The sequence below is a fragment of the Nelusetta ayraudi genome, unplaced genomic scaffold (assembly GCF_046127955.1).
Source record: "Nelusetta ayraudi isolate G7.1 ecotype Tasmania unplaced genomic scaffold, CSIRO-AGI_Nayr_v1 ptg000039l, whole genome shotgun sequence".
In the NCBI taxonomy this organism is placed as follows: Eukaryota; Metazoa; Chordata; class Actinopteri; order Tetraodontiformes; family Monacanthidae; genus Nelusetta; species Nelusetta ayraudi.
In genome coordinates, this window is record NW_027466089.1 from 710,310 (window position 1) to 724,038 (window position 13,729).

General features: G+C 41.9%; 2 protein-coding genes across 2 annotated transcripts; both read right to left on the bottom strand.

The window, feature by feature from the left end:
* Positions 1 to 522: 522 nt before the first annotated feature.
* Positions 523 to 2,861, bottom strand: LOC142892655 (glucosamine-6-phosphate deaminase 1-like). Its single transcript, XM_076032875.1, has 6 exons — positions 2,490 to 2,861; positions 2,074 to 2,175; positions 1,802 to 1,984; positions 1,508 to 1,692; positions 914 to 1,088; positions 523 to 823 (listed from the first exon to the last, which is right to left on the bottom strand). The coding sequence occupies exons 1-6, from the start codon at positions 2,611 to 2,613 to the stop codon at positions 762 to 764; spliced, it is 831 nt and encodes a 276-aa protein (XP_075888990.1). The 5' UTR covers positions 2,614 to 2,861; the 3' UTR covers positions 523 to 761.
* Positions 2,862 to 3,790: 929 nt separating this feature from the next.
* Positions 3,791 to 5,305, bottom strand: LOC142892656 (heat shock 70 kDa protein 4-like). Its single transcript, XM_076032876.1, has 5 exons — positions 5,188 to 5,305; positions 4,901 to 5,008; positions 4,696 to 4,815; positions 4,451 to 4,612; positions 3,791 to 4,344 (listed from the first exon to the last, which is right to left on the bottom strand). Exons 1-5 carry the CDS (start codon positions 5,299 to 5,301, stop codon positions 4,135 to 4,137), a joined length of 714 nt encoding a protein of 237 aa, XP_075888991.1. The 5' UTR covers positions 5,302 to 5,305; the 3' UTR covers positions 3,791 to 4,134.
* Positions 5,306 to 13,729: the final 8,424 nt, after the last annotated feature.

Consider the following 13,729-nt stretch of genomic DNA (forward strand, 5'->3'; position numbering starts at 1 on the left):
ACATAGTGTTGAGAAAATGACTAAATAGCTTTCTGAAAATACACATTTTATAATCACTATGTCATTTTAATGTATTTATTCTACTTTGAAATTGTCCATGACAGGGTTGACATATTTTGCAGTTTGCATGTACATTGTCTGCTTGCAGTTAATTTATAAAATGTGTGGGAGCTTGACCAACATGCATTTCTAACAGCATAACATCTACTTAATACAATAAATGTGTAGTTAAATGGAAAATCTCTGCTTTGTTGGGGGGAGATTGGGAAGTCTCAAAGGCACCTTATAGTGATATTGACCCATATACTGTATAAACTATAATTTGGTTCAGTTTGGTGTTTATCTGTTTGTTTTTTACTTGAGAATGTGACTGTGACCATTATTTTAGGGATGATGAATCATAAAAAATATATAAGAAAATCAATTCCCTCCCAAACTGTGGTATGTAATCAGACAATTATAGTAAAAGCAACTAAATTGTTTTTTTTATTTAAATAATACACAGAGCACTTCACAAAAGTAGACAATCATATGTAGTTTATTAAAATACTATTTAGAACCAACACTGCAAGATCTATGGTAAAAAAAAAAAAAAGTGTTCAGCATGTGCAAAATCAGACCTGGCTGTTGCCTTAACTCAGATTAGTTAAGGCACAATGCTTGATGAACACTGTTGTCTGGATGACACATGATGAAACAATAACACGTTTCAACAATTAAGCGATAAAAGAGCTGCTGATTATAAAAGCTGTCCTCTGTCTTCAGTCCTTTGTTGACGTGGGGGGAAGCGGCTCCACCAGCTTGTTGTGCATTTGCATCAGTCCTGAACAAATAACGAGAGTCAAAACACTTTTCCCATTTCACTGCAGTAACTTATGGCCATTTAAAACACAGCAGAACTGTGAACCGTCACCTTGGAAATATTTCACTGTTTTCACCCGCAGCTCCAGCGTGGCGTCCTCGTCACAAACAAAAATAGCCTTTGGGTGCTGCTGGTAGGCAGAAACGGTCCACATGTGATTCACCCCTTCCTCTATGGCTTTATTTAGGGCCAGTGCCTTGTGTGCGCCAGTGATGAGAATCAACACCTGGGAAAGAATTTGTGTCAAAGTGACAATTCTGTGAAAAACATACAGTTTTTTGTTTGATGGTAAGCTTAGGTCGAGAAATGCTTCACAAACCAGAGGTGGAAAGTAACAAAGTAAAAATACTTTGTTACTGCACTTGCATCTGGTCAGTTCAGTCAAGATTATTTTGCCACAACTTGCCATACTGTTTAAGTAATAGCATTTAAATAAATGTTTTACTTTTTACTGAAGTACTTTCTAAATTTTACTTGGGTAATGGAGATGAATCAGTACTTTTCCTCATACCAGAGTACTTTTCTTTTTTTACACACATATCTGTACTTTTACTCAAGCGCAGAATGTGAATACTTTTCACTATGTCACTAACAAAACACATAAACATAGAAACACTTTGGGCCGGTCCGAGTTGAGATTCTGACCTCTTCTGCATCCATGACTGTGCCCACTCCCACAGTGAGCGCCATGGTGGGCACCTTGGAGTGATCTCCATCAAAGAATCGTGCGTTTGCAATGATGGTTTCCTTTGCCAGGGTCTTCACGCGGGTCCTGGAAACTAAGCTGGAACCGGGCTCGTTGAAGGCAATGTGGCCATCTGGACCGATACCTTACATAGGATAGAGGAGTGCGGGTGAATGTTACTCTGAAAATAGCTTGTAAGGCTAATCTGAAAGCAAAAGTGAAAAAGAAGCACAAGCAAGTTATAGCCTCCTGACCTCCAACAAAGAGCTTGATGCCCCCAGCATATGTGATCTTGCGCTCAAACGCTTTGCACTCCTCTTCCAGGTCTGCCGCGTTGCCGTCCAAGATGTGGGCATTCTCCGGCGTGATGTCGATGTGGCGGAAGAAGTTGTTCCACATGAAGGAGTGGTAGCTCTCAGGATGCTCTCTGGGAAGCCCTGCATGAATTTTGTGATGGTTTAGCACCTGCAATCTCAGCCGTCAGTAACTCCACAGTGAGGTTGGTGTTTTAACAGCAGCCACTCACCCACATATTCATCCATATTGAAGGTTTTCACATATTGGAAGGACAGCTCGCCATTTTTGTAGAACTCGATCAGTTTCTTGTAACAGCCGAGGGGGGTGCTTCCTGAAAGAGGCAGAAATGCTTACTGTGCACCGTTATTTTCCCCTTGACTGTATGTTTCAAAGTGATTGTTCTAACTTGTTACGCTTCCAAATGAAGTTTTCAGGCTGTTTCAAATACTCTTCTTGCTTCAATGCTGCAATTATTTCAGTTCAAATTTATATAAACTAAAATGTAAACAAAGGATAGCAACTTATTGAAGCTATTCTCCGGTCCATGCATCAGCATCACACGTTTCTGCCAGTGTCTTATTTCTATATCATTTTTAATTGGTGTAATTCAGATCAAGATCCAGGTCAGATCCTCCAGCTGTTTACCTGTTGGCAGCCCCAGGGTGAAATATCTGCCGGCTCCGGGCTTGAAGAGCAAGATGCTGTTCTTGATGTACTTGGCAGCCCACTCGCTCGCCTCATCGTAGTTTTCCAGGATGATCAGCTTCATCGTCCTGACCTGCGGTAGTAAACACACACGAGCAGCAGAGAGAAGGAGGAGGTGGAGCGGCTGCTGGACCGTCTGGAGGAGCCTGACTTTAAATAGAGGAGAAGAAGTCCAAAGGTCTGCTGCTTGTATGGGGTGGATCAGACCTTTGGACTTATATAGGAAGCGGGTAGGTCATCACTTGACTAGAGACTTTCAAATTGGCGACTTTCACTTTCCGGATGAATACACCTCCGCCATCATCTCAGAAAAAAACAGCTCCAATAATCCCATGGTCATCACTTGACTACAGACTGTTATAAAAAAGAAGTTGGCGCCTTTCACTTTCCGGATGAATACATTTTCGCTATCATCCCATAAAAAAACAACTGTAATAATCCCTTGGCGATAAATTCACGATATTAAAAAAACACACACACACACAAAGAAAGTAGTTGCAGCACGCAACGCCGCTGCCTAGAAAAATGAGGGATCATTGATGAGTTGTGTCTTTTAGCGGCTGCAGGAAGGCAAGGAAGGAAGGCAGGCAGGCGGGGTGCTGGGTCATGTGACCGCAGCGATGCCGAGCGAGCTAGTCGTGTCGGTATTACTAGCGTCGTCATCTACCTACTGTCCTTAATTCAGTGGCAGGGTGACGCACAAAGTGTGTGTGTGTGTGTGTGTGTGTGTGTGTGTGTGTGTGTGTGTGTGTGTGTGTGTGTGTGTGTGTGTTATCACATACGACACAGGGGATTAAAGCTATGTCGGAAGTCATAGTAAAGTCTTGTACTTCAAAATAAGAATTACATTTCCAGCGTTTCACTAATAATTAAGGAGAAGTTTTGACGGTACTAGTCCAAGATTATGCTAAAAAGAAAAAAATACGTTGCCATTTCACTCCCCGGAAATGAGTTTAGCTCCATCCTTCCACGAGAGACTGTATTAAATACGGTTATGGAAGATTTATGACGTCTCAGAGGCTACAGTGCCAATAGCTCCTGGAAGGTGTTTTTCAGCTATCTTGGTGCTGTCCCTGTCTGTACGCAGTCAAGTGGGTGCTAAAAAAGAAAGGGCTACTGCTATTTTCCTGGAAATTCTTTACGATGATTTAAAAAAAATAAATAAATAAATAAAAAATGTCAAAAAAAATGTAAAGACAATGCAGCTATGAAGCCTCTCGCAACAGCAGACCCTCCGTTCATGCGCTTTTTCATTGACTTTATTAAAACCATATCGTGACACAGACCAGAACACATACAGAGCACACAACAGAAATAAATACCATCATGTGTACAGCGCTCACTTATCAAACAGGCTTATTGCAGCTGGCTTTAGAATAATGTTGTCCAGAGAGCGCGAGAGAGAGAGAGAGAGAGAGAGAAAGAGGGCATGCTATGTCAGAGAGACACCGACAGGAGCTGTGGGCTCGGTGTGCAGCTGAGTGCCGGGCTTCCCCACGTGTTGGAAGGCCTCAGGGCTGCGCCTCAGTCTGAATTGAGTGGCTCCTCGTTTGGCTTGGCGGCGGGCTGGGCGGGAAAAGCTTCTTTAATCCTGGTCCATGTCGGGTTTCTTTTCCGTGGTTTCTGAGGCGGGGTCAGCATCTGCGCTCTCCGTCGCTCCCTCACCCGTGCCTTCCTTCTGGCCCTGCTCCTGCCCGTTCACGGGCCCGTTCTGCTCTGCAGCCGCGTCCTCCTTGGGGAGCTCCACCTTGGGCTTGGGCTTGGTCACGATGGGGTTACACGCCGAGAACAGCTCCTGGAAAATTTCCGCTTGAGTCAATAATAAAAGAGTAATCTACTTCCTACCACTCAAGATAGTTGAAGCTTCATCACATTGATTGTTTTGATAAGGATCTACTGACCTTTGTCTTGGCCTGAATGTCTTTTATTTTAATGGCGGGATCCACTGACAAGTTCAGTTTGTTTTGCTGGTTCATGCTGCTGTTCATCCACATCATTGCCTCGCAGGCCAGCTTGTCCACTTTTGTCACATCGGCCTCGTCTATATGCTCGTACTGCTCTTCCTGCAAACCAAGAAGATCTTTTAGCTAGTTTTCATGCTGTTTGGCTTGGAGACCAAACATAATACAGACTTTTGAAGTCTTACCTTCATTTTGTATGCTTCAACAAACTTCATGTACTGTTGGATTTGTTTCCCCATCTCCTCGAATGCTTTTGGTCTCAGCTCAGCCTCGGTATACCTCTCCTGGATTGGCTGGCCAAGTTTCTGACGGAACAGATTTTTTTTTGGTTAGTTGGAGAGAGTCGCAACCATTTATCGATTAAGGAAAACTTTTATGACTACAAATTACCTTTAAGTCTGACAGTTTGTCAATGTACACTTGTTTGGGTTGGTCCTCTCCATCCTCATACAGCCAGTTTTCAGTGTCCTCCAGCTTCAATGAAAATGCATCTCTGTCCTACAAGAGTAAATTAAAGCATACAACACACATCACAAGGCGCCATCCTGGGTGTCAGAATAAACAAATGTGCTCGATCACAGTTTCACAGTCTCTCCTCCAAGATTCCAATTTGATAAAACTAATCAGATTTGTCTGCAGTGTGAAGAAGACGCCACCAATAGTGGCAGTTTACTCACAGACTCGCTGACATATTTCTCCAGAAGCCCGTGTAATTTGTCCCTCATGTCATACACGTATTCTTCGACATTATTCTTGGCATCATTCCTCTCCTTCTCCAACTTGTCCTGCATGATCATCAAAATCGAAATTTTGCCATTAATGTCGACGTGAAGTAAGTCAAAATGTCGAGAATAAAGTTAAAAAGCTCTGCGCGCAAGTCTAGTGGAGTACTTCCATTTTCGCCAGTTTCCTGATGACTTTGGGTGAGTGGGATACATCAGTTAACTTCTCACTGTGAGTAACTGGGTTATTAATCCACCATCCATCCAGTCTACTCACCAATCTCCACTTTATTTGCGTCGACTTTATTCACGAAATTTCATCCTAAAACTCAAAATGAAAACTTAAATAAAAATCTCCTTCCATTTGGTTTTCAGATCAAAAGATGACTATGAGACGAAAGTTCAGAATTCCAGCTTTCATTTCATGGTATTTACATCGAGATGTGTGAAAGAACTCAGGACAGAGCACCTTTTCTTGGAACCCACCCACTTTTCAAGTGAGCAAAAGCATTGGAACAGACATTATTTAATTAACTTAAAGTGAATAACATTTAATATTTGGTGCCATCACCCTTCCTTGCAATAACTGCATCGAGCCTGCGACCCATTGACTTCACCAGGCTGTTGCGTTCTTCATTTGAAATGCTGTTCCAGGCCTTTACTGCAGCCTCTTTCAGTTGTTGTTTGTTTCTGGGGGTTTCTCCCTTCAGTCTCCTCTTCAGGAGGTAAAATGCATGCTCTATTGGGTTAAGGTCCGATGGTTGACTTGGCCAGTCCAAGACCTTCCACTTTTTCCCCTTGAAGTCCTTTGTTGTGTTGGCAGTGTGTTTTGGGTCATTGTCTTGTTGCATGGTGAAGCCTCTTAGATTAGTTTGGATGCATTTTTCTCTAAATTGCCAGACAAAATGGTTTTGTAGATTTCAGAATTCATTCTGCTGCGGAGGCGAGACAGAAAAGGTTGGTACTGCGGCAGCATTTCACCACTGGTGCGGTTTTCAGTTTGTTTTGAAGAGCTGCGCCCGGATGAGACGTACTACGACTCTTCCGGCAACCAGCTGGACGGTCGCTTCCTCTTTGCTTCTCTCGGCTTGGGAGGAGTCAGAAACTTTCATCCACTCGAGAAAATATTGGATCACAGGCTTTAAGCAGCAGAGAAAAACAAGCAGAGAAACACGGAAGATGCTTCTGTGCTCCTAAATGCTGACGTGAAATTGAGAACAGCACAACTCGTGGTGCGTCTTGGTCAAAGTGCTGTCACCCAGACTTGCTCTGTTGTGCTGTTTAAACACAAACACGAGCGATTGCGGTCAGTGGACTCCATGCTACTCCCACTTATGCAACATGTGACCTCTGCACCCACGGGACGTCCGTTGAGTGTCAGCAGTCGAGGCAGCTGGCAATATTTTTCTCAACAATAAAGCACTGTATTGGCATTATTGGATAATCTGTATCATGTGACTCGGATACAGAAACCGAGACTGTTACAGACCATGAATAATTTTCCTTTCAGTTTTTCTTCTTCTTCTTTTATTCGGCACATGTCCTAGAGAGCACTTACTAGTAATACAACATGACAACATCATGAGAAACTGAGTTTGCTGCGATTTATCTAATTTGACAGAGCGCGTAGAAGCCGCAGATTAGCGATTACCTGCGTTTGCTGCAGCAATGCTGCTGTAGGGTGGAGGTGCTTCCTGGGCTGAACCCTCCTGGCATGACTGGGCCGCCACCTCCTCCTCATTCACCAGCTGAAGAATGTAAATAAAAGATAAAGACCCGCCAGTCAAGCCAAATGAGGACAAAACATAACTGGAAAGAGTGCAAAGAAAATGGTGAAACATTAAGGTTGTTATGAAATGAGAGAAATAGTCTGAAAAAAAAGAAAACATGAACTTTTCAGGCTATGTGGCATTGGGATGCAAGATAAAACACTGACAAATGCATCATGACATGCAGTGTTAGTATGTAACACCTGTGCATTAATAGTTAGAGCTGAGCCATTTGTGACTTTACACTTTGGAGCTACAGAGTTACAAGGGGCAGTTTGGCTGAAACTGTAACACGTTGGCCTACCTCCATCTGTGTTTTCATCTCGGTCAATATCATCATTGTTTTTGTCCTGTTTAATCATCACATCATCAACACTTCTTCAACGAGCAACAAGTGGTTTCAGTTGCTGGGGCCCATTGCACGAAACTAGGATAAGGGATTAAGCCGGGATATGTTGGTCATCCTGGATGAACTTATATATGATCCGGTTGCACAAACATAGGATAGGTAGAAGAGCAACATGTTATGTTATAAGTTACCATGGAGCTTTATTCTGTGGAGTGAACCTGCTCCAGACCAGGCTAAATTCCAGGATCTATTTTATCTCACTCCTTGTCTCAGTAAATAGTCACCACCAACAAAAAACAATAATTATTCCACTGAACACTGCACATTGTTACCACATTCAACTAGACTCACTGTCATTATTTCAACGTTTGGAATAATTTAATTATATCATTTCAACTTTTGCAATCATTTAATTTCAATCATTATAGAGAAATTAGTTTAGATACTGTTGCAATCATTTGATTATTTGTAACACAACTTATACTTTCCCATGCATCATATATAAAAAATACACATCCCATATAAACATGAATACACATCAAAGAGTAACATAAGGTTCTTTTTGTGACAGTTGACGGTCCTGTTATGCCTCCAATTGATCATGCGCCCTGGCTACTTGTCCAAGGGAATATCCCTTTGGCCAAATGGTTAGCGCGCATGACTATCACCTGGGAGTCAGGGGTTTGAAGCCCGCCCGGGCCCTTTGTGTTTTGCCACATTTATTGAGGGTTTTATTTACACCTAACAAGCTGCAAATGATTAGTTTATTATCGCTGTACCTTTTTTTCAATTCAATGTCATTGTGATGTCTACTACCTTAAAGAATAGATATTTCAACTGTTCTCTCTTCTCACTTTTTAGTTCCATAAAGTGTTTTAATATTTCTGAGAAGTTGCATTTCTTGGTACATTAAGTGCATTTCTTCTAACCTTATGAATTATGCCCCGAGTTTCAACTTCCAACCAATCATAGCACTAAGGTAGGATTACAGATAAAAACGTTCACAATTTCAGTGTTTAGTGTCATCTCTTTTTAGACCAAAAGGTGCATACATGAAACAAACAGACACCATCATAATTCAAATGACCTTTATTTATTTTAAGATGTGTCATGTTCTTGGAGCTGGGAGAAGAAAGGAGAATAATTATTAAATTTTTGTTCCAGTCAGCATACAGTGTGTATTGAAAGCATGACTAAGCTCTAATTCAAGTTTTTTTCTTCTTTTTTTTCTCTCCATTTCATGGTTGAGTTTTCTTATTGTTTTCCTTTTTATTTTGGAATCTTATAAAATGTCTGCAGTCTTTACCTTCTTGTATTGTATGCCCAAATCAGCCAGTTGCATTTGCTGCTGTAGATGCTGGACATACAATTGTCTGATAACTTATGAGTTCTGTTTACCCATGACAATTAGCACAGTGGCAATCTTGCAGAATGGAAATTTCCTTCCATTAATTCCCACTATGTTTGCCAGGATGGCTCTCTACACACACAACATCTCAGTCCTGTTACACAAATGACATTTTGTGTTGGCACCAAATGATGCAAAAACAAAAGGTGAGCAGGCACCTTCTGCATACAATGTACACTTGTGTATCTTAAATATTAGTTAGGGTTACCATTTTGCAGGATGTTCTTGTATTTTATGGCAGAACTTTTTTTTAAGCTCAAACTGACATTCAGGGAAGTTGTCTATTTATCGTTGTTACGGTTTTGTGGAGCTACATTTACACAATTTCACTCACATCTGCAATGAATTCCACCTACAATTTCAACTGGTTCATAGTCGGAGTACGACTTCGTTTTCGGATATGATTATTATGATTATTATGATTATTATTATTATTATTATTATTATTATTATTATTATTATTATTCATTCATTCATTTTCCATACCCGCTTAGTCCCAAGCTCAGGGTCACGGGGGTCTGCTGGAGCCTATCCCAGCTGTCATAGGGCGAAGGCAGGGGACACCCTGGACAAGTCGCCAGTTCATCGCAGGGATTATTATTATTATTAATAATACCTATTATGATCGTAATTGCGATTGTTCCAGTGGAGGAGCGAATCCGTATTTGTGCTCTTCCTACGCATTCAGACGGTCTCCGATATTTCGCCGCGCTTTTCTCTCTGTTTTAACGCTGTGGTGGTGTTGCCTTTCTTCTGTATTTCTTCTTTTACCTCCTCATAAGCCTCCACGAGGATTTCCACCTCGGACGGGAAAAGGACGCCGCTCTCGTTTGCTGTGTCTCAATTCAGGGTCTGCACCCTTGAGACCGAGTGTCCTCCGTCTGAAGGAAGCGTTCTTAGAGTTCCCAGCCTAGAAGGACGGACCAAACCCCGCCTCCCCAGTAACCACTCGGGACGGTCTAGCCTTTGGCGTATTTCCTCGTTTCGTCACCGCCGTTCCCTCCGGCTGGCCAACCCCGGAAGTTACGTTTTTATAGTATCAAGCTAACCATTGGTTCGCCATCTAACAATGGCGTTGAATGATCAAATAAATAAAATCCTACGTTAAAAACTGGATACTTTATGTGAAACTTCAATATTTGGATTTATGTGTCGTGTCTTAACCAGTACATGCCGCTAATTTCAGCTGGCTTCCTAGGATCCCACAATGCTTTGCAGCAGCACGCAAAGCATCATGGGATACCCAAGTACGCGAAGGATAGTAGCGGTGCATCCTTGGAATCGGCTAAAACGAGTGCGTATTTCCGAGTGCGCCTTTTGAGCATCCTAAGCACCCTCGGGAATTGGGACAAGCCTTCGCGCAGTGCTATGACGCAACTTCCTTTCAAAATGTGCAGTTCAAAGACGCAGAACCTGAATTGAGACACAGCAGTTGTCATGGCAAATCCTTGATTCTGAGCTCATTAACGGGGGTCTATCTCAGAAAGCCGCGTGCGCGCACTTATCCAGGATAGGTTTCACCTGGCTTGATGAATCCGTGTGCTCTCACCGTGGATGTGTTTTTGTGCAACCGATTAAAACTGGACATGCGTGTTGTGGATTGGTTGAGCGCGGCTTATGCTGTGTCTCAATTCAGGCTCTGCATCCTTGAAGTACGCATTTTGAAAGGAAGTTGCGTCATAGCACTGCGCGAAGGCTTGTCCCAATTCCCGAGGGTGCTTAGGATGCTCAAAATGCGTACTCGGAAATACGCACTCGTTTTAGCCGATTCCAAGGATGCACCGCTACTATCCTTCGAGTACTTGTGTATGCCATGATGCTTTGCGTGCTGCTGCAAAGCATCGTAGGATCCTGGGAAGTCAGCTGAAATTCGTTAGATGGCTAACCAATGGTTAGCTTGATACTATAAAAACGTCATTTCCGGGGTTGGCCAGCCAGAGGGAACGGCGGTAACGCAACCAGGAAATACGCCAAAGGCTAGACCGTCCCGAGTGGTTACGGGGAGGCGGGGTTTGGTCCGTCCTTTTAGGCTGGGTACTCGAAGAACGCTTCCTTCAGACGGAGGACACTCGGTCTGAAGGGTGCAGACCCTGAATAGAGACACAGCATTAGTTACTCATCTAGGATTCCGTCATCCAAGATGAGTAACTAAGCTGCACTCAACCAATCCACAACACGTGTGTCCAGGCTTAATCGGTTGCACAAAAACACATCCAGGATGAGAGTACACGGATTCATCAAGCCAGGTGAAACCTATCCTGGATAAGTGCGCGCACGCGTCTTTCTCAGATAGACCCCCGTTATCGAGCTCAGAATCAAGGATTCGCCATGACAACGAGAGCGGCGTCCTTTTCCCGTCCGAGGCGGAAATCCTCGTGGAGGCTTATGAGGAGGTAAAAGAAGAAATACAGAAGAAAGGCAACACCAACACAGCGTTAAAACAGAGAGAAAAGCGTGGCGAAATATCGCAGACCGTCTGAATGCAAAGGAAGTGCACAAATACGAACTTGCTCCACCGCTGGAACAATCGCAATTACGATCATAATAGTTAATAATAATAATCATATCCGAAAACAAAGTCGTACTCCGACTATGAACCAGTTGAAATTGTAGGTGGAATTTATTGCAGATGTGAGTGAAATTGTGTAAATGTAGCTCCACAAAACCGTAACAATGATAAATAGACAACTTCACTGAATGTCCGTTTGAGCTAAAAAAAAAATAAAAAAAAGTTCTGCCACAAAATACAAGAACATCCTGCAAAATGGTAACCCTAACTAATATTTAAGATACACAAGTGTACGTTGTATGCAGAAGGTGCCTGCTCACCTTTTGTTTTAGCATCATTTGGTGCCCACACAAAATGTCATTTGTGTAACAGGACTGAGATGTTGTGTATGGAGAGAGCCATCCTGGCAACATAGTGGGAATTAATGGAAGGAAATTTCCATTATGCAAAATTGCCACTGTGCTAATTGTCATTGGTAAACAGAACTCATAAGTTATCAGACAATTGTATGCCCAGCATCTACAGCAGCAAATGCAACTGGCTGATTTGGGCATACAATACAAGAAGGTAAAGACTGCAGACATTTTATAAGATTCCAAAATAAAAAGGAAAACAATAAGAAAACTCAACCATGAAATGGAGAGAGAAAAAAAGAAGAAAAAACTTGAATTAGAGCTTAGTCATGCTTTCAATACACACTGTATGCTGACTGGAACAAAAAATTAATAATAATTATTCTCCTTTCCTCTCCCAGCTCCAAGAACATGACACATCTTAAAATTGATAAAGGTCAATTGAATTATGATGGTGTTTGTTTGTTTCATGTATGCACCTTTTGACCTAAAAAGAAATGAAAGTTTTTTTTTATTATCTGTAATCCTACCTTGGTGCTATGATTGGTTGGAAGTTGAAACTCGGGCATCATTCATAAAGTTAGAAGAAATGCACTTAATGTACCATGAAATGCAACTTCTCAGAAATATTAAAACACTTTATGGTAATAAAATGTGAGAAGAGGGAACAGTTCTTTAAGGTAGGAGATATCATAACATTGAATTGAAAAAAAAAAAAAAAAAAGTACAGTGATAATAAACTAATGATTTGCAGCTTGTGAGGTGGAAATAGAAACCTCAATAAATATGGCATGAAAGGGCCTTGGCGGGCTTCAAGCCCCTGACTCCCAGGTGATAGTCATGCGCATTAACCATTTGGCCAAGTAGCCAGGGTGCAAGATCAATTATTGGAGGCATAGTGACAGGACCGTCAACTGTCACAAAAAAGAACCTCATGTTACTCTTTGATGTGTATTTATGTTTATATGGGATGTGTATTTTTATATATGATGCGTGGTAAAGTATAATTTATGTAACAAATTATCAAATGATTGCAACATTATCTCAACTAATTTATCTATAATGATTGAAATTAAATGATTCCAAACGTTGAAATAATATAATTAAATTATTCCAAACGTTGAAATAATGCCAGTGAGTCTAGTTGAATGTGATAACAATGTGCAGTGTTGAGTGGAATAACGATTGGTTTCCGTTGGTGGTGATTGTTTACTGAAATACAGGGTGAGATTAAATAGATCCTAGAATTTAGCCTGGTCTGGAGCAGGTTGACTCCACAGAATAAATCTCCATGGTAATTTATACCATAACATGTTGCTCTTCCACCTATCCCATTTTTGTGCAACCGGATCACGGATAAATTCATCCAGGATGACCAACATATCCCGGCTTAATCCCTTATCCTAGTTTCGTGCAACGGGCCCCTGTATTTATAACGTGGCCTGAGCCACAGTACACAAACACCGTCTCGTCCCGAACAGGCTTAACGCTGTCTGACTGCTCTTAGCTTACACTAGCATGGCTGCTAACCTTAGCTGCTATCTCCCTGCGAGCTTCCTGCCCAACTGCCAGCGAAGTATTTTAGGTCGATTTCCCTAAACAATTGAATTTCGAAGACGTGGTCGCTGAAAAAACGAATTCCACCGACGAAGTAGCCGAGGTAACAGTGGCTCTCAGTCGGCCATCTCCTTCCGTCTTCGTCCTGTGGTTAAACGTTAGCGCTCGCAGCCTCTGACGATACCTTCAGGTGCGGTCGGAAACATGATGGTAAAGCCACCAAGTGTTTTCGAAATCACAATTATGGACGCTCACTGTGTAGTAATGGCATATATTGTGTATATACTATATTACATGTGGGTCAATATCATTATAAAGTGCCTTTGGTGTCCCCATCAGAATAACTCAGTCATCATGGAAATGCAGCAGAATAATTAAACTCTGAAGTCTTACTATAAGTGACCAAAGGTTTGCACACATATCAGTACAATAATATGTCTCTTAAAATGTGTTTACTTCATTTTTTACAATTTTTTTCCTTTGGATGTACGTGATTTTGGCATGTCCCACACGCTGTTGCTAACTTCAGCGTGTGTCACAAGTGGTTAAATT

What these genes read in the sequence shown, in the direction of transcription:
- LOC142892655 (XM_076032875.1), bottom strand. Translation starts at nt 2,613, where the DNA reads ATGAAGCTGATCATCCTGGAAAACTACGATGAGGCGAGCGAGTGGGCT. An exon ending in CATCAAGCTCTTTGTTGGAG is followed by an intron (nt 1,693 to 1,801) that starts GTCAGGAGGCTA and finishes ATCCTATGTAAG; the next exon opens with GTATCGGTCCAGATGGCCAC. An exon ending in CAGTCATGGATGCAGAAGAG is followed by an intron (nt 1,089 to 1,507) that starts GTCAGAATCTCA and finishes ATTCTTTCCCAG; the next exon opens with GTGTTGATTCTCATCACTGG.
- LOC142892656 (XM_076032876.1), bottom strand. Translation starts at nt 5,301, where the DNA reads ATGCAGGACAAGTTGGAGAAGGAGAGGAATGATGCCAAGAATAATGTC. An exon ending in AGAAATATGTCAGCGAGTCT is followed by an intron (nt 5,009 to 5,187) that starts GTGAGTAAACTG and finishes TTACTCTTGTAG; the next exon opens with GACAGAGATGCATTTTCATT. An exon ending in ACAAACTGTCAGACTTAAAG is followed by an intron (nt 4,816 to 4,900) that starts GTAATTTGTAGT and finishes CTGTTCCGTCAG; the next exon opens with AAACTTGGCCAGCCAATCCA.